Source organism: Dreissena polymorpha, chromosome 1 (genome assembly GCF_020536995.1).
Source record: "Dreissena polymorpha isolate Duluth1 chromosome 1, UMN_Dpol_1.0, whole genome shotgun sequence".
In the NCBI taxonomy this organism is placed as follows: domain Eukaryota; kingdom Metazoa; phylum Mollusca; class Bivalvia; order Myida; family Dreissenidae; genus Dreissena; species Dreissena polymorpha.
In genome coordinates, this window is record NC_068355.1 from 34,264,757 (window position 1) to 34,286,350 (window position 21,594).

The 21,594-nt window shown below is 37.1% G+C and overlaps 1 protein-coding gene across 1 annotated transcript; it reads right to left on the reverse strand.

The window, feature by feature from the left end:
• Positions 1-7,740: 7,740 nt before the first annotated feature.
• LOC127866629 (polypeptide N-acetylgalactosaminyltransferase 1-like) lies at positions 7,741-19,827 on the reverse strand. Its single transcript, XM_052407371.1, has 5 exons — positions 19,819-19,827; positions 19,112-19,216; positions 16,108-16,233; positions 11,626-11,704; positions 7,741-7,849 (listed from the first exon to the last, which is right to left on the reverse strand). The coding sequence occupies exons 1-5, from the start codon at positions 19,825-19,827 to the stop codon at positions 7,794-7,796; spliced, it is 375 nt and encodes a 124-aa protein (XP_052263331.1). The 3' UTR covers positions 7,741-7,793.
• Positions 19,828-21,594: the final 1,767 nt, after the last annotated feature.

The following is a 21,594-nucleotide window of genomic DNA, read 5'->3' on the forward strand; positions in this document are numbered from 1 at the left end:
TTAAATAGGTGTTGTTTGTCCAATTTACATGCTACAACACTCAAAATTTTAATTCATAAAATCTCCTGTACTCGACTAGTACTATTCCTCTACTTTCCGGTTCCATTACATCCAGTACTTGACAGACCACCATGTATTTATTGAAGTGTTTCAAGAGCACACAAAACAATTACAACTTATATCTTATGTAATATGTCATGTGTACCGTTGAATATCGATTTTATTTTTACCATAGAAATAAACTTTTTTCAGTGCAAGAAAGCACTTGATTCAGAAGCTGAATGACGAGAATGTTCCTGCTCATCAAATAATACAGATTTCAGGGCACAGAAATATTAACAGGTTAAATAATTACAGCAGTTTGAACAAGGAACAGTCAAAAAATATTTCAAAAATACTTTCTCATTCAAACCAGTCAGTTGAAAAGCACAACCGCACAGCCACTGCCACTGCGTCAGCCACACCTGCATCAAGTGATTTTCCGATGGCCCGAGGATTTTTTGTCAACTCACATTTCCAGGGCAATGTAACATTTAATTTTCACAACTCTGAATCTTACATGGGCCTTTCCCAGACACAGAACGTAGTCAATCACCAGAGGCAATCTCCATCCCGTACACCGGCGGTAACCGCAGATTCCCCTGTACAGCGACACTACAAGCGAATCCGTCTTATTGCAGAGAGTGACAGTGATTGATATCGAAACCATTTAGCACAAAAACACTGTTGAAATATGTTTGCGTTCCTAGTTTAATCCAGTTATGTGTTATTAATCCAGCAAGTCGTAAAAGTGTTGTTCAACATGGCGAGCACTTTCGTAACTTTGAGATCAGTTGAATACACAAATTACTACGCCAGTATATGCAACACTATTAATTTCATAATAATTTAAATTAAACTATTGTTTGTAATAATATTGAATGTATAAAGTATGAAAAAGATATATGTTGAATAAAACATTGATTTTAATAGTAATACACTTTTTACAGATGTGAACTATTTTCTTGTGTAGTAAGTTCTTTGTGCGTTCTAAAAATTGAGGCACCCCACGGGGAAACTTAATGAGGCAAATTCGGAAAATTAACAAAACTACAAAAATAAGCATAAAATAAAAAGAAAATTTGTTGGTTTCGGTAGCATATCGAATTTAATTCACTCATGATCATAGAAAAAAATATTTTCACTCGTGGCTACGCCACTCGTGAAAATATAAATTTCTATGATCACTCGTGAATTAAATTCGATATGCTACCGAAACCAACAAATATCCTCTATATAACTTATAATGTACCATAATATATTTCCCTTTGGTATCTTTACCATAAGCCATACATACCAATATTTTTTACACCCTATAACAATAACAATATACATGAGCCGCGCTCTGGGAAAACGGGTCTTAATGGATGTGCAAAGTGTAGTCCCAGATTAGCCTGTGCAGTCCGCACAGACTGGTCAGGGGTCTTAATGGATGTGGGAAGTGTAGTCACAGATTAGCCTGTGCAGTCCACACAGACTGGTCAGGGGTCTTAATGGATGTGCGAAGTGTGGTCCCAGATTAGCCTGTGCAGTCCGCACAGGCTGGTCAGAGTCTTAATGGATGTGCAAAGTTTAGTCCCAGATTAGCCTGTGCAGTCCGCACAGACTGGTCAGGGGTCTTAATGGATGTGGGAAGTGTAGTCACAGATTAGCCTGTGCAGTCCACACAGGCTGGTCATGGGTCTTAATGGATGTGCGAAGTGTAGTCCCAGATTAGCCTGTGCAGTCCGCACAGACTGGTCAGGGGTCTTAATGGATGTGCGAAGTGTAGGCCCAGATTAGCCTGTGCAGTCCGCACAGACTGGTCAGGGGTCTTAATGGATGTGCGAAGTGTAGGCCCAGATTAGCCAGTGCAGTCCGCACAGACTGGTCAGGGGTCTTAATGGATGTGCGAAGTGTAGTCACAGATTAGACAGTGCAGTCCGCACAGACTGGTCAGGGGTCTTAATGGATGTGCGAAGTGTAGGCCCAGATTAGCCAGTGCAGTCCGCACAGGCTGGTCAGGGGTCTTAATGGATGTGCGAAGTGTAGGCCCAGATTAGCCAGTGCAGTCCACACAGGCTGGTCAGGGGTCTTAATGGATGTGCGAAGTGTAGGCCCAGATTAGCCAGTTCAGTCCACACAGGCTGGTCAGGGGTCTTAATGGATGTGCGAAGTGTAGGCCCAGATTAGCCAGTGCAGTCCGCACAGGCTGGTCAGGGGTCTTAATGGATGTGCGAAGTGTAGGCCCAGATTAGCCAGTGCAGTCCACACAGGCTGGTCAGGGGTCTTAATGGATGTGGGAAGGGTAGTCCCAGATTAGCCTGTGCAGTCCGCACAGACTGGTCAGGGTCTTAATGGATGTGGGAAGTGTAGTCACAGATTAGCCAGTGCAGTCCACACAGGCTGGTCAGGGGTCTTAATGGATGTGCGAATTGTAGTTCCAGATTAGCCTGTGCAGTCCGCACTGACTGGTCAGGGTCTTAATGGATGTGCGAAGTGTAGGCCCAGATTAGCCAGTGCAGTCCGCACAGACTGGTCAGGGTCTTAATGGATGTGGGAAGTGTAGTCACAGATTAGCCAGTGCAGTCCGCACAGACTGATCAGGCGTCTTAATGGATGTGCGAAGTGTAGTCACAGATTAGTATGTGCAGTCCGCACTGGCTGATCAGGGGTCATAATGGATGTGCGAAGTGTAGTCACAGATTAGCCTGTGCAGTCCGCACTGGCTGGTCAGGGTCTTAATGGATGTGCGGAGTGTAGTCACAGATTAGCCTGTGCAGTCTGCACAGGCTGGTCAGGGGTTTTAATGGATGTGGGAAGTGTAGTAACAGATTAGCCTGTGCAGTCCACACAGGCTGGTCAGGGATGACACTTTCCACTTCAAGTGTATCGAAATTAAGGCCGAAAGTATCACCCCTGTTTGACCTGTTGAGACTGCGCAAGATAATCTGACACTACACTTAAGCCACATGCATAAAGCCAAGTTTTTCCCAGAGCCAGGCTCAAATAAACAAACAATTCAAACGTATCCCTCTCTTTTGTTTCATTCATAAAATCGTACATTAAAACAAACACAAATAATAACAATCACACTGATTAGGAAAGAACAATAGCTGTGGTTATTTTATATTTTAAGTAAAACTGTTTGGTTGCTCGCTCGTAAAGATTCTCACATAAAAAGCAATAGATACAAAACACTTGTAGATGGCAAGTTATGCAATTCATTAAGAAAGCAAGTTACATCAGTAAAGTTTTCCTCATAACAAATAAAATAGATACCAAACAATTGTTGGGAAATATAATTTATGCAATTGATTATTATCCCCACGCTTTTTGAAAAAAAGGTGGGGATATTGTGGTTATCTCCGCCGTCCGTCCGTCTGTCTGTCCGTCCTGGCCACTATCTCCTCCTACACTAAAAGCACTAGAACCTTGAAACTTACACACATGGTAGCTATGAGCATATGTGCGACCCTGCACTATTTGGAATTTTGATCTGACCCCTGGGTCAAAAGTTATAGCGGTTGGTGTGGGGCCGCGTCAGAAATTATCACTCATTTTTTTAGGTTATTTTACATTTACTTCTTTATTTCTACACTGATTCACTTCAAATTGATACTGGACCTCTCTTATGACAATACGGTCAATCTCAACCATGCATGGCCCCATTCCCAACCCTGGGGCGCCCCGCCCACATAGGCCACACCCACCAAAAATTTCCATTTACTATAATTTTTTCATTTCTACACGGATTCACTTCAAATTGATACTGAACTTTTGTTATGACATTAGGGTCAATCTAAGCTATGCATGGCCCCAATCCCAACCCTGGGGCGGCCGCCCACATAGGCCACACCCACCAAAAAATTCCATTTACTATAATTTTTTCATTTCTACACGGATTCACTTCAAATTGATACTGAACTTCTCTTATGACATTAGGGTCAATCTCAACTATGCATGGCCCCATAACCAACCCTGGGGCCCCGCCCACATAGACCACACCCACCCAAAATTGCCTTTACTATAATTTCTTCATTTCTACACCGATTCACTTCAAATTGATATTGAACTTCTCTTATGACAATACAGTCAATCTCAACTATGCATGGCCCCATTACCAACCCTGGGGCACACCTAGGTCAAACATTCCGCGTGGGGATACGCGTCGGCGTCTGCCGCGCCATTTCTAGTTAAAGTAAGTTATAGCAAATATTTTACCGAATGAAGATAGTGGGCGTTATACAAAAAAATTGATACAGGAAAGTTGACTTATTTACCTAATTAAAATAAGAGGTAAATTGATAAATATCTGATTTACCAATTAATTTAAAATAGCACACCAAGCAATAACCTAGAGACAAGGGCTGTTTGTAAAACATGCATGCCCCCCATATGGGCTGTCCGTTGTAGTGGCAACCATTGTGTGAATACGATTTTTGTCACTGTGACCTTGACCTTTGACCTAGTGACCTGAAAATCAATAGGGGTCATCTGCGGGTCACAATCAATGTACCTATGAAGTGTCATGATCCTAGGCAAAAGCATTCTTGAGTTATCATCCAAAAATCATTTAACTATTTCGGGTCAACGTGACCTTGACCTTTGACCTTGTGACCTCAAAATCAATAGGGGTCATCTGCAAGTCATGATCAATCTACCTATGAAGTTTTATGATCCTAGGCATATGCGTTCTTGAGTTATCATCCGAAAACCATTTTACTATTTCGGGTCACCGTGACCTTGACCTTTGACCTAGTGATCTCAAAATCAATAGGGGTCATCTGCGAGTCATGATCAATGTACCTATGAAGTTTCATGATCCTAGGCCCATGCGTTCTTGAGTTATCGTCTGACAACCACCTGGTGGACGGACCGACAGACCAACCGACCAACCGACATGAGCAAAGCAATATACCCCCTCTTCTTCAAAGGGGGGCATAAAAAATATATGGTTTAATGTAAGCATTATGTAACACACTGCTAGAATATTTTTTTTTATGTAAAAAATACTGAATAGCGGCAAGGTTTAGCATTTGATAATATGTACTGTTATCACTCATAACAAAATAATTGTTAAAAGACAAAAACATCTACGTGTGTTTCAAGTCCTTAAAATGCTCCATTAAAATTTTATTGTAGGCAATATGTTGAGTTTACGGACATAATGAGATATCACAACAAAGCCAAACGTACTTTATTCTATATAAATGTTACTAGCTTGATTTGTAAATAGCAGAAACATTAAAATGTAATCAACCGTTAAGGTATAAAAACAAGCCTTGCTCTGTCAGTAAAGGCGTAATAATGTGTGTGTAAAGCGTCGTCCCAGACTAGCCTGTGCTGTCCGCAAGAAACTTTCCCCAAGACAGGATTTTGCTATGATACTTCCTTAAAAAATTCACAGATATTACAGAATAAACGTACTACCCTTCAGGAAATAATTTATGTAACATTCAGAGTTAGGTCCCTAACCCTAACTCTAACCCTTAAAAAATTAACAGATATTACAGAATAAACGTACTGCCCTTCAGGAAAAAATTTATGTAAGATTCATGTTAATATGTACAAGCTAAAGCAATAAATGGAATGTTCATGAACAATATTGACAAGTCTCTAGCTCGCACAGGTGTTTTGCGCGTGGCCAAGTCACTTAACCACTATCAATCACTTTGACGTAAAAAAATAAAATAATATATACAAGAACATATATAATATATCAGATTTTTTTTGTTGGTCATGGCGATGAAAATTGTTACATGACATATTGATTGTGTCTTAGTGACTCTGCCATGAGCCAAACACCTGTGGCCACTTGGTATGATGACAAGATAAAAGAAAACAATAATTAGGCAACAAATGAACTCCTTAATAAGGGCTTAAATTCAAGATCCAGCTTTATAATTGAGCAGTGCTCAAGGAATAATGGGGTTTAATGCAAGTGCATTAAATGTCGGCCAAAATTGGCCTGTGCAGTTTGAACAGGCTCACCAGGGATGTCCGCTTTTATGGAATTTTTGATTTAAACTAAATTCCAGTCTCTGAAGAAAGTGCCTTTCCTGATAAACCTGTGCAGTCCTTGGACGACACTTATCGCACCATGCATTAAGCCTGTGCAGTCCTTGGACGACACTTATCGCACCATGCATTAAGCCTGTGTAGTCCTGGGACGACACTTATCACACCATGCATTAAGCCTGTGCAGACCTGGGGCGACACTTATCGCACCATGCATTAAGCCTGTGCAGTCCTGTGACGACACTTATCGCACCATGCATTAAGCCCGGTTTTCCCAGAGCCATGCTCAATGTAATCGATTGTTTTGACACAGTAGCCTTCCTTGCAACTACCCTCAACTAAGTAGCTTAGATTACACTAGACAATGCCAGACACAGACACGCTTAAAAACATAAATCTCTCTTATCATCCCAAAACTTCATTAACCCTTCCCACTCACAAGCAAAGTGAAAATGGCTTTTGCAACCAGCATAAAACCAGAACAGCCTGCGAGTAACTCGCAGTCTGTTCAGGTTGTATGCTTTTTGCTGCAAATCAGGGTTGGAGATGAAGCCTTTAACATTTGAATCTAACAAGAAAGGTCTATAATTAAATTTAACTCTCTGAGTGACTACAAGTGTGTCAAAATACGTATCTAAGTGGAAAAGGGTATAAAAAATCTTCAAATTGAATCACTATAGACTTACAACTATTCACAAGCAGAAAACCGTTTAAGCAGGTATCCAATGTAAAAAAGTACAACAACAAATGACTAACAAAATCTTAAGAGAACAATACAGTTAAATACAGATGTACATTTATCTAATTAGTGGACAAATAAATAACGCCGTATAAATATCTATTATAAAAATGGCAAAACCATTCAAACAGAGCTGTGTAATAAACAAAGAAGTAGCTTGTCAAGGAAAAAAACTTAAACACATCTTAATTTTATCACTTGAGACAATGTAAGAACAAAATATAATATTGTTTGCTAATTAACTTTATACTTAAGGGTCATTGAGCTTGTAGGCTTTTGCTGACAACTGACAGCAATTACTTGTAAACTGACAACAATGCCTGTACTTCTAACAATCATGGCTGCACCTTAAAATTCATTTAAATGCTTTAAATGGTATATTAAAGCGACGGAAGGCCCCTTCTTGCTGTACACAATCAACAAGTTTCACACTTAAACGCATGAATCCAGGGACACACAAGATGGCTAGAGTGCAGATATAATGGGATGACAATTTGATGATTCCATTATTGGATCCCATTCTTGGAAACCTTTGGTGATCCCAATCCCAGTTGCAGACTAGATTCATACAGCTACAGTTCACAGCTACACACAGCACCATAGCGATTTAATCTCCTTAACAACATGCAACCGTCACAGCAGTGGAACTGCCAGGAACTGTCCAAATTACTCCACCTGTTGTATATCACACTTTGCTTTCATGTAAGAATGTTTTGTTTTTCAAATTCAAATCCTTATACCCACAAATTACGTATCTACTGCACCAGCTTTATCGCACTATGTAGTTAAGTAAGAAATACATTTACCGCCAATGATATCATTCCACACGTAATTAGTTTATTTTTTCTAGTTTTGTTACACTTTGTTGTCATGTTAGACAGCATCGAACATTTAAATTGTAATACCTACAATTTGTTTTATCACACTTAAGCTTTTTATGTAAGGTTTCGTACTTGAGTTTAAACCAGTAAACCCATGATTTGGTTTGATTGTATAGTCCTATCACTCAAGTATGTCACATTTTCATGTCAGAAAATGTCCACTTCTGTCCCTCTGAACCGTCACAAGGGCCTGAAACATATCAAGTGTATACAATAACAGTCAAGTCCAACTTGGCAAGCTGAAGTATACAGATCTATACTCTAGTAATGTTTGTTTAAATAAATCCTTAAGTTAATGAGTAGATTAAATAATGCCTGGCTGAAACAAAACCCCTGTGCATAGAATAAGATATGTATTCTTGAAATTAATCCCAATAAGTACACTTGAACCTGTATTGCTGAAATAAATACTTAATTAGTACACTTTGACATGTATTGTTAAAATAAATCCCCAATTAAAACACTATGACATGCATTGTTGAAATAAATCCCCAATTAGCATGCATTGTTGAAATATATCCCAAATTAGTACTTTTCGACATGAACTAGTGGAATAAATCCCCTTCGATTTAGACATGTGATTTGTAAATTTGCATAAAGGAAGTGAGGATTTGTAACCTTGTGTAAAATGAAAAGATGACATTTGTAACATTGGATATAAAGTTGGGAAGACAAGTGCAACATTGCATTTAAAGTTGGAAAGACATTTGCAACCCTGAATAAAAAGTTGGGAAGAGATTTGTAACCTTGAATAAAAAGTTGGGATGAGACTTGTAACCTTGCATATAAAGTTGAGAAGAGATTTGTAACCTTGCATAAAAAGTTGAGAAGAGGTTTGTAACCTTGCAAATAAAGTTGAGAAGAGGTTTGTAACCTTGCATATAAAGTTGAGAAGAGATTTGTAACCTTGCATATAAAGTTGAGAAGAGGTTTGTAACCTTGCATACAAAGTTGAGAAGAGATTTGTGACCTTGCATAAAAAGTTGGCATGAGATTTGTAACCTTGAATAAAAAGTAGGGATGAGACTTGTAACCTTACATAAAAAGTTGAGGAGATGTGTAACCTTGCATATAAAGTTGGGCAGAGATTTGAAACCCTGTAAAAAAAAGTTGGGATGAGACTTTTAACCTTGCATAACAAGTTGGGAAGAGTCTTGTAACCTTGCAAATAAAAGTTGTGATGAGATGTGAAACCTTAGATAAACAAGAGCACCTCCTTGCGGGTGCAGACCGCTGGTCTATTTTCTTTTTAAAGGAGAAGGGACTCTCAATTTCAATCACAAAGGAGGGAGGGGTGGAGTGAAGAGGGGTGTATAGTGTGGGTGTGTGGACATTTATTACATTATCTTCCAAAAATGGGGGAAAAAATGCAAAAAAATAAAAAAAAAATTCGGGGAGGGGGGGGTGGTGGGGGGGGGGGGGGGAGGTGATTCTTGGGTGCGATGGTTGGACGGTATTTCAAAAATAAAATAATAAAAATAAATATTTGTGTTTTTAACCGTTTCAAAAAAAAATGGGAGTGGTGGGGTGGGGGTGGGGGGGTGGTATAGTGTGAGGGTGTGGTGGTCATTTGTGAGATGATCTTAAAAAAAATTAGGGGGGAGGGGATTCGGGGGGGGGGGGGCAGGAGGGGGAGGGCACGGGGGATGGTTTGTGTGGATTCTATTGTGGTATGTCAGGTAAGAGTAGTTTTGTCAAAGTATCAATTAAATCTAATCATAAATAAAGAAGTTATGGCAATTTTAGCAAAATTTAATAATTTGACCTTGAGAGTCAAGGTCATTCAAAGGTCAAGGTAAAATTCAACTTGCCAGGTACAGTAACCTCATGATAGCATGAAAGTATTTGAAGTTTGAAAGCAATAGCCTTGATACTTAAGAAGTAAAGTGGATCGAAACACAAAATTTAACCATATATTCAAAGTTACTAAGTCAAACAAGGTCCATAATTCCATAAAAATGACAACCAGAGTTATGCAACTTGTCCTTTTACTGTACCCTTATGATAGTTTGCGAGTGTTCCAAGTATGAAAGCAATATCTATGATACTATAGGGGTAAAGTGGACCAAAACACAAAACTTAACCAAATTTTCAATTTTCTAAGTATAAAGGGCCCATAATTCCGTCCAAATGCCAGTCAGAGTTACATAACTTTGCCTGCACAGTCCCCTTATGATAGCTTATAAGTGTTGCAAGTATGAAAGCAATAGCTTTGATACTGTAGGAATAAAGTGGACCTAAACACAAAACTTAACCAAATTTTCAATTTTTTAAGTATAAAAAGGGCACATAATTCTGTAAAAATGCCAGTCAGAGTTACATAACTTTGCCTGCACAGTCCCCTTATGATAGTTAGTAAGTGTTGCAAGTATTAAAGCAATAGCTTTGATACTTAAGGAATAAAATGGACCTAAACACAAAACTTAACCAAAATTTTCAATTTTCTAAGTATAAAAAGGGCACATAATTCTGTCAAAATGCACGCCAGAGTTATCTAACTTTGCCTGCCCAGTCCCCTCATGAAAGTTAGTAAGTGTACCAAGTTTGAATGCAATAGCATTGATACTTTCTGAGAAAAGTGGACCTAAACGCAAAACTTAACTGGACGCCGATGCCAACGCCGACTCCAAGGTGATAACAATAGCTCATAATTTTTTTTCAAAAAATAGATGTGTTAAAAATTGGGAACATATTTGTAACCTTGCATATAAATTTGGGAATAGATTTGTAACCTTGCATATAAAATTGGGAAGTGATTTGTAACCTTGCATATACAGTTGGGATGAAATTTGTAACTTTGCATACAAAGTTGGAAAGAGATTTGTTACCTTGCATATAAAGCTGGGAAGAGGTTTGTAACCTTGCATATAAAGTTGGGAAGAGATTTGTTATCTTGCATAAAAAAGTTAGAAAGAGATTGGTTACCTTGAATAAAAAGATGGCATGAGACTTGTAACCTTACATAAAAAGTTGGGGAGATGTGTAACCTTGAATATAAAGTTGGGAAGAGATTTGTAACCTTGCATAAAAAGTTGGGATGACACTTGTAACCTTGCATAAAAAGTGCGGGAGATGTGTAACCTTGCATATAAAGTTGGGAAGAGACTTGTAACCCTGTATAAAAATTTGGGATGAAACTTGTAACCTTACATAATAAGTGCGGGAGATGTGTAACCTTGCATATAAAGTTGGGAAGAGATTTGTAACCTTGTATAAAAAGTTGGGATGAAACTTGTAACCTTGCATAAAAAGTTGGGAAGGGATTTGTAACCTTGCATAAAAAGTTGGGAAGAGATTTGTAACCTTGCATATAAAAATTGGTAAGAGATTTTGTAACCTTGCATAAAAAGTGGGGTAGAGATTTGTAACCTTGCATAAAAAGTTGTGATGAGATGTGTAACCTTGGATAAATAATTGGGAAGATATTTGTAACCTTGCATATAAATTTGGTAAAAGATTTGTAACCTTGCATATACAATTGTGAAGAGATTTGTAACCTTGCATATACAGTTGGGATGAAATTTGTAATTTTGCATATAATGTTGGGAAGAGATTTGTAACCTTGCATAAAAAGTTGGTATAAGACTTGTAACCTTGCATAAAAGTTGGTAATATGATTTGTAACCTTGCATAAAAAGTTTGGATGAGATTTGTTACCTTGCATATAAAATTGGGAAGAGATTTGTAGCCTTGCATATAAAGTTGGGAAGGGATTTGTAACTTTGCATATAAAAATCGGGAAGAGATTTGTAACCTTGCATAAAATGTTGGGATGACATTTGAAACATTGAGACAGGCTGAAATTGAACTTACTGCAAAATCTTTTATGTATGTTGGCATAAACCTTTATTAATGTCCCACTATGACCCTAAGCTTTAATATTATCATACATGCCAAGCTTGACGTCACATTATCTTTAGGAACTGTCAATTATAAATTGACATAAATTGAAAATTCCGCACTCACCTATTGAGGGCGCCTCTTTGTCTGCATCGCTCGCCTTTCCTAGACACTGATTACTGTTCACGTGCCGTAACTCGTGAGTCTGAAATACAACATGTCTCAAAATCTTATTTGAGCTTTGTTACTTACAATCAATACAAGTGTAAAACATTTGAATCCATGATTATACATTTAACATAAATTGTCACAGTAAAGGGACACTCTTAATTTGAAAAAACATTTAATATAAATATAATTTATTATTCACAAATACATTTCATTTCGTTAGGAAATCTTTTGTAAAAAAAAGTCTAAACAAGGAATGCTTGTCATTTTGAGACATACACTTACAATTATGAAATATCATAAAAACTTAATTTTAAAAAGAAAACAAAACAGCCCTAAAAATCTTTCCCCCGGGGACTGGCCTAGCTGGCAGCATTTAAGCACATGGACAAGCAATACGGACATCATCCATTGACCCAACATGCATACACCATCCATTGATTCAAAATGCAAACATCATCCATTGACTAAACTTAACATAGATTATATCTACCAATAGGTACACCGAAAAGAAACTTTAGTATTAGTCCGTTCAAAGAAGAAAGGGCTAATCAGAATTGACTGCATTGTTGATTACAGGCAATTTTGGCAACCAGCAGACGACTAATGTCATGCTCTAGCTATAATACATGCAACAAATTGTAAATACTGTAAAATCTTTTACGTTCATGTATAAGAAATTCTGACGTTAAAATAAAATACTTTGGTAGACACATCACTTCTTTGATTTGTGTTGTTTATTTTCAAATTTGTTTGTTTTAAATTTGTGAATAGGTCAACTCATAAAATCAACGAACGTTAATGTCTTACAAATAAAAATGATTTTCCAGTATCACGCAGTGTCATCCCATATTCAACAACAGCAAACATTAATTACTTTAGTTGTTTAAAAGATTTGTTATACACAGTTTTAGGGTACTGTAAGTCAAGACAGCACTAGCACAGATGTAAGATATCGTCAGTCAAAAGATGGGTAACACCATTTCAGGTATAGTCAGTCAAGACATTGCAAACACAGTTTAAGGTAGTCAGTCAAACGATGATGCACACTTTAAGATACAGCCTGTCAAGACATGGCAAACTAAACTTTAGGTACAGTCAGTTAAGAAATAACTTATACAATTCAAGATAAAGTCAGACAAGATATGGCTCTGACACTTTTATGAAGTCAGTCAAAATATGGTTTACACAGTTTTATGTGCAATAAGTTAAGAAATGGCTAAAAAGGTTTATGGTATATTCAATCAAGACATGAATGACACAGTTTTGGGAACAGTCACTCAAACAGTGCTCATATATTGAATGATACACACAACAAAGACATGGCTAACACAGTTAGAGGTACATTCAGTTAAGACATAGCAAACACATTAACACAGTTAGAGGTGCAGTCAGTTAAGAGATGGAAAATGCATTTAGAGGTGAAGTCAGTTAAGGCATGGCAAAAACAGTAAGAGGTGCAGTCAGTTAAGACATGGCAAACACAGTTAGGGGTGAAATCAGTTAAGACATAGCAAACACAGTTTGAGGTGCAGTCAATTAAGACACGGCAAACACAGTTAGAGGTACAGTCAGATAAGACATAGCAAACACAGTTAGAGGCGAAATCAGTTAAGACATAGCAAACACAGTTAGGGGTGCAGTCAGTTAAGACATAACAAACACAGTTAGAGGTACAGTCAGATACGATATAGCAAACACATTTAGAGGTAAAATCAGTTAAGATATTTCAAGCAAAGTAAGAGGTGCAAATCAGTTAAGACATCAGGGTTCCCTCTGGGCTTTAAAAAGTTGTCGCCACTCACTTTCGCCAAATTTAAAAAGTTGTCTCCACACTGGGGCTACATTTGGGCAATGAAGATCATGTCATTGTAATACAAACAAAAAACTGAGCATTGAACAGTATGTTAAAGGACTTGATTTCATAACAGTATTATTAAGAATAACAACACATTGAAGATTGTTCATTAAATAAAGGCACATTCAATCCGTTGTAAGTCTTGTTGATTGACACCTTCTTAGCAGCCTGAATATGTTGCCACATATTAGGTGCTTCAGCATGCAGCTTTCTGGTAATCTGAAAATACAAAAGGGAAAAATAATATTAATATACTACTAATAATAATCAACTAATGTGTAGTATATAAATAATATAAATGTGTGCTAGCACATGACCTACTACATAAAGCTCATAGCACAACAGTCAAATAAAATAAGCATTTGTGTACATGTATATTAAATTGTGTGTCAAATAGATTTTCGTGTGTGTCAAATGGATTTTCATGTGCTTAACGATGTTTACCTTTAAACAGAACATCCGGTAGTGAATTAATTTATTAGTTTTGAGAGTATATAGAGTTCATACAGCATTTATTGTGTGTTGGAAATCAAATTGAAGGAAATGAAATTCTGTTTAACAACTGTCTTTGTTTGGGTTTTGTTTGCTAGCTGTTGAATGTTAGCGGGGAAACATTTGCATTTTTGAATGAGTCTCATAATTATCAGAATCTAATGTTCACTTTCTAAAAGTCGTTATACACTCTGAACTTGCCATGTTGACGAGTAAAACAGAAATGTCACCGTTTACATGTAAATAGAATCAATATAATGTTTAATTATTTTCTATAATTTCACCAATTTTTCTAAACACAATCGATACTTACCTTTTTGAGTGTCACATGGTTGTCAATGTAACGGTCTTGGAATCGGCTTCGAACACTGTGACAAACACTTCACATTTAAGCATAAAGTCGGTAGGTTTATTTCAATGTTGTCTTATCTCTGAAGCCATAAAACTGCCGACCAATTAAGATAACTTGTAACAACACCCCAGATAATCGCAATTCTCACCATTGCATGCCACTTTGTGGTAGTCTGCAGTCAGCACCACGCTCCATTGATTACAGCTGTATCGCTTACCTCATGGACATCTATATTATTACGACTTCCGTAAAGCGGCCGGTAAACACAGCGTCTTTTGTCATTTTAAGAAAATATGACCGCAGAAAAATGCCGATTTTTTTTTAAATCGCCATTTACAAAATTTTGTCGCCAGATTTTTTATTTTGTCGCAATTGGCGCCAATGGCGATCGACAGCGGGAACCCTGAGACATGACAAACACAGTTAAAGGTACAGTCAGTTAAGACATGACAAACACAGTTAGAGGTACAGTCAGTTTAGACATGGCAAACACAGTTAGAGGTACAGTCAGTAATGACATGGAAAACACAGTTAGAGGTACAGTCAGTTACGACATAGAAACAGAGGTACAGTCAGTTAAGACATGGTAAACATAGTAAAAGGTGCAGTCAGTTAAAACATGGCAAACAGTTAGAGGTGCAGTCAGGTAAGACATGGCAAACACAGAGGTGCAGTCAGTTTATTCATGGCAAACACAATTAGAGGTGCAGTCAGTTAAGACATGGCATAAACAGTTAGAGGTACAGTCAGTTAAGACATGGCAACCACAGTTAGAGGTACAGTCAGTTAAGACATAGCAAATACAGTTGGAGGTGCAGTCAGTTAAGACATGGCAAACACAGAGAAGTAGTCATTTAAGACATGGCAAACACAGTTGAAGGTATAGTCAGTTGAGATATGGCCAACAGAGTTTAAGGAACAGTTACTTAAGACAAGCAGGTGTAAGTGTAGTTTATTGAGATACAACTTAAACAGTTTAAGGTACTGCCATGGCTAGAATAGTTAAGGTACTGTCAGTCGAGTCAAGCCTAACACAGTTTTAGAAACAGTATGCACTTGGTTCAGGAACACAAAATTAGAAGTACAAGAATGGCATGCAAAGCGCAAACAACTCTATATAGAATAGTCAAAGGTCAACGATTTATCAGTTTCCAAAAATCTTTGTAAACTAGGAATCTATTTGCTGGTATAACCGTTATGTCTACATATATAAGCAAGGTATATAAAGAAACAGCTTGAACGGAAATGTCTGAATATCAGACAGTGTTTCACTTATATTGACCCCTTTGAGATTTCAATCACAAGTCTTTCATGTTCATGACAATTGTGGTTAAGTTTAAAATGTTACATGTTAAAACCACCACTCCTCCATGGCCCTCACCATCCATACCATCCCCTTGCGCCTGCATGCGGGATCAGACATTGGTTCCTATGATTAACCGTTCATATGCTAATTTTCACACAAACAGACCTTGGTTCCTACATTATTTTTGACACACCGACACACTGGACAATGATTCCTTAATTATTTTCACAGCCTGGACATGGATTCCTAAATTATTTCGTCCATTCTTTAAAAATAATGTAGGCACCATTGACCAGGGTTTCAAAATAATGTGGGAGCCAATGTGCAAGTTAATAAAATTACATAAGAACCAATGTCTGCCAGTATCAACATTATTTTAGGAACAATTGTTAATGGGAGCCGATGTCTGGATACCCTGACCAGTTGTGCTACCTCTTTGTTATAGTCCCACTTGGGGCCATCTGCCTCGCACGTCTGGAACTTTATGACGCCCCGCGCTGACGTGATACATACGTTATCATCCATCATTAGTTGACCCTTACCCGTAAAGGCAAACACCTGTGATAGACACAAGACAACACATCAACGAAATAAGCATGCAAGCCCCATACTGGAGAATTTCGAACCATCCTGCGTTTGTTTTGCAATCCAGATGAATCTAGATGCAACACAACTTAGAACCTGACATGTTCAGATTTCATATTTCATACAGACGGACAGATGATATTGTCTTGGTTGTTGTTTATATATGAATATGGGCTTATTTGGTTGCTAAGTTCGATGACTGTCACTGTGACCTTGCAAACCTAACAGTTATAGCAGTCTCTGGGTAAGTTAAAGACCATCAGAAAAAGGTCATGTAACCTTCAATATAGAGCATAAAACTGAAACTGTCTCAGGTCCGGTTGAAGTAAACAACACCCATGACCTACTTTTAATAGGGAAACATGTGAAAATGGTTCATAGGCATGGATTTTTTTTTAAAGGCATAGCACTGATGGCTTTCTATAGTACAGTCTAAACCCGATGGCTCAAACTCGGTTGGATCGAATTTTTGGTTTGCTGGAACTCTTATCGAAGCACCAATTTTTATTGCTATATATTCATATAAATTTCTGTCAGATGGCTCAAATTCGCGAGGGTCAATTATCGGATGGCTTGAACTGTTTTCACAGCCCCGATCACAAATTTCACACGTTCTTTTGTTCATTTGGCTTGAACTTGCTTCGGGTCGCATTAAGCTTTAATCGATAAGGAGCACTTGATTGAAGGCAAGCCATAATGCAAACGTGTCATCGACCAAATCTTTAATGGATAGCACAAGATAATATTTTGTATAAAATCTAGCGTTCTTTTGGTAGATGAAGTATTATTATGGCTGGAATTGCTGCATTACATTATGTACAATGTCAACTTGATGTAATAGAAATCGTTGTATCTATACGACAACTCATTAACAAAACACATACTGACATGATGTTATTCTTTAAAAAAGGAAGCAAATAAATAAATACATGTGGTGCTGTTTAATATTCAGCTACGAGTATAAAGTGCTTATGAATGTTTTGTTTTACGTGCTAATTCTAACATTTACCTGTACATGTAACATGTGCTAATTAAAAAACTTGCCGATACAATATACATTTAGTATATGATATTTTTTAATTGTGTTTGTAGCAGTTTTAAAATATTGATTTATAACAATAGTAAGTAGATATTTGGTTCTTATTCAATCAAAATCAGAAAGTAGAAAGGAGTATAGACAGTATGAAAACTCTTCGACAGGAGAGGTAAATCTATTGCAGATTCACGTCAGTAAACATTAAATTTTATAGTGTATAAGAAATAGGATGACTCGAATTCCGTATGGCTCAAACATTTATTGTCGGTCCCGACGAGTTCGAGTCAGCGGGTTTCGACTGTATAGTGATGGACCACAAAGCCTCAAAAAGCAACTAACTGATCAGGAAAGCTGAGGTCTGTTCAATATTATAGTGTGGATTGGGAAGGTAAGATTTAAGGTGTACTTGATTAAGTTTTCTTGGAGAGAGTTCTTGGGACTGTTTATGTAAGTTAAATTGAGCAAACTGAAACAAATGGCTCCTTGCATGATTTTGAATATTCACAGAGACTGCAGTTAGTAGAAGTATATTTCCCGTCACATGCTACTGTTAGCTGTTGCAAGGCACTAGTGGTTGAAACAGCAAACTCACAATCACTGCCTTATGTGAAGTTTAGAATACTTTGTCAAATATAGAAACTTATATTTGTTAAGATATAGCTTACAAATTCATGTCGTTTGATATTGAAGTGCGTTAAATCCAAACATATTGTTGTAAGTGTTTTTTTATTAGAAAATGTCCATTAGTATTTCTTTCGAAATATTTAATGAATATTGTGATACCAATATACCATTAATGATGTTGGATTAATTATACAGTCTCAATGACTTTTTAAATTAATATATTCTCCTCTGAATTATTTTCAAAAAATCAAGGGTAAAAAAATTATCATAATCAAGTTTGATGTTGTATTCTTAAATCTTACATAAAGCAGTGGATACACAACAACGAACGATATCACGTATCATCTTCAACAACAATGGAACATGGTAAAATGGTAATATGAAAATAAACAGAGCCATCATGGAGATAGATTGACAGGGATGAGAACGGTTACCATGGTTACATAGCTTATTTCGTTCACTTATCAGCGAACTGTTAAACATTATTATTATTTTGACATACAATTCAATGAATGTTTTATGATTTTCACACATATACAAATTTCGGATCAAATTTGCCTTCTAAAACAACCTATTTTCCTCCATTTCTATCATATTTAGTGAGCCATTTGGAACATTGTTTATTAGATGCTTTTTTAAATATATTTTAACCCAAGAGTGCCAATAAAGAAAAGCACTTTCATTAAAATGTTCCTTTCGTAAATACAATGGACCCACAATAGCAGGCTCTGTAACGTTTGCATCCCTGACCAGATAAACATGCTCAAAATACAAACTACAAAATCATGCAAAGTGCAGTACAATATTAACAAAGATTAGTAGCACTATGCACAGAACATGATGAGCCACAGGCAGGGAAAGGCAGGCAGGCTTTCTTTTCTCAAGGAAGGCAGGGTCAGTTGCAACAGCCATCAGTTTGGTAAACTGTAATTTTAGGCTAGCTTCCATTTTGGACAGCTTTCAGTAAAGGTCATGTGCCTTTAGATCAGTTTGGACCAACTGTCAGTTTTGGTAAACTGAGTCTGAGTTTGTCTTGGGATAGCAGGCTCATTAGACCAGCAGTCAGTTTGGGCCAACAGTGAGATTGACCCAGCTGCAAATATTTGACCAGTTTGGGCCAGCTGATTTGTTGGCGCCAGTCCCCGGGGGTATGGGCGCCTACCTCCCGACTATACTCCCACTTCTGGTTACCCCCAGCCCGTGACATTGGAACAGCTTCACGGGGCCGCCTATCGCAGACACATCGAGACACACGTCATCTGTCTGCAGGGCCTGCTTACTGGTGTACGAGAATATCTACAAGATCCGCAGAGAAACTATGAAATGGATTTAAGATTTGATGATAGAGCTTTCTGACACCATCAAACCCAAAGGCCTTTCAAGTTTCTGGATAATCTATAAACTAAAACTGTAACTGAAAAGATGAAACTGAAGTTTAAACTCATAAGTAGAAGTTTTCCTCTGTCTGAAAAGTAGTTCAAAATGCTAGTTTTTAAACTAAATATAAGCATGTCATAACATATTTCTATATTTCTAATGCTAGTATGTATCTCTAATAGAAATGTTGTTAAACATGAAACAAACCATGGACAATAAATTCTATGTTACAACTTCGGCACATTCATGTCAATGAATTCATTGAACCTATAACTATGGACAATGATTTCAATGTCATGTCTATAGCATAGCTATGGTTAATGAAGTTAATGTTACACCTATGGCATAACTATGGATAGTGAATTTAATATAACACCTAGAACATAATTATGGACTGTTTATTCAATGTTACATCTTTGGTATGAATATGGACAATGACTTCAATGTTACAACTATGGTATAACTATGGATAAAACATACATGATATGGCATAACTATGTACAATGAAATCAATGTTGTACCTGTGACATAACTATGGACAATTAATTCAATGTTCACCTATAGTATAGCTATTGATACTGAATTTAATGTAACACCTATGAGATAACTATGAACAATAAATTCAATATTACACATATGGACAATGAATTCAAAGTTAAACCTATGGTATAGCTATTGATAATTAATTCAATGTTTCACCTAAGGCACAATAACTGACAATGAATAAAATGTTAAAACTTTTTCATTACTATGGACAAAGAATTCAATTTAATGAAAAATCATAAGCCCTGCAGTCTATCAAATGAGAAAGACATGTAAAATAGCACTTAAACAGTTACATACAGATTTCTGATGTTGTTTAAGTTCATATAAGAGAAACATTTCCATGAAAATTGTTTTGTTACAAACAGTACATTACAGGTTCTTAATATTGAATCTAGTTGTGAACAATGCACCACATTTTTGGGAATGAAGCTGGGGCCATTTGGATTAGGAAAAAATTATGTTGATTTGACTACTATTGGGAAAATTATGTTGTTGTTTTTTTGGAATCAGATACTTCAAAATTGGGAATAAGCGTTTTCCGTATGAGATTTACTAAGGTTAAACTAACAAATCATAATAAGGAGATGAAGTTGAGATTTATGTTACAACAAGAGATGTGTTTGTCAGAAAGACAATGCCCTCTATTGCGCCGCTTTGAAGCCATAAATTTGACCTTCGACCTTGAATGATGACCTTGACCTTTAGCCACTCAAAATGTGCAGCTCCATGAGATACACATGCATGCCAAATATGAAGTTGTTATCTTCAATATTGCAAAAGTTATAAAAGTTTAACGAAGGTTAAAGTTTTGTGACACACACATACAATGACTGATACAATGACAGACAGACAGACTAACAGACAGGCCAAAAACAATATGCCCCCTTCTGCACCGCTTTTACACCTTATATTAGACCTTTGACCTTGAAGAATGACCTTGACCTTTCACCACTAACAATGTACAGTTCCATTAAATACACATGCATGCCAAATTTCAAGTTGCTATCTTCAATATTGCAGAATTTATGACCAATGTTAAAGTTTTCGGACAGACAGACAGACTGACAGACAGACAGACTGACAGACAGACTGACGGACAGTTAAAAAACTATATGCCACCCTTCAGGGATATAAAAATCAGGGAGTGGGAGTGATACCTTCAATTATGAACCGTAGGCAATCATGTCGTAAAAATATGTACTTTTAAAGATTTGGAATTTTGGCGCCAAATATGACCGCCAAAATGCACTTGACTAAGTCAATTAAGGACATGCAAACCACTGCCTGAGGGTGCCAGGAAAAAAGTTAAGAACTCCTCAATGATGGTAGGATAATGATATGAAAATTACACCAATGCCATGATAAGGGCAATGACAATAGAAAACTGATGTCTGACATTACAGGAGGAATAATGACACACAACTGATGTCTCTGACATGATATGGACAGGTCCGGGCCCCTAGACCGTCAGTTTCATCATACCTGGTTGGGATTTTGCTAAAAACACAAACAGTTAAGAGTTGGTTAAACAAATAAACACATAAACAGATTAATACATAGCTAGTAAGGCTTTTCTAAGATACCATTCCGATACCCACACTGAAGCATCTGCACACCCTTAGAAAATAAAATTAAATTGAAGACCATTCCTACTTGATTCAAGTTTCAAAGGCTTTACTCCCTATGTCTTAAGTAATAAGTACAGTTGTCTTCACTGGATATGTTAAAAACAGTTTTCTAAACTTAAAGCA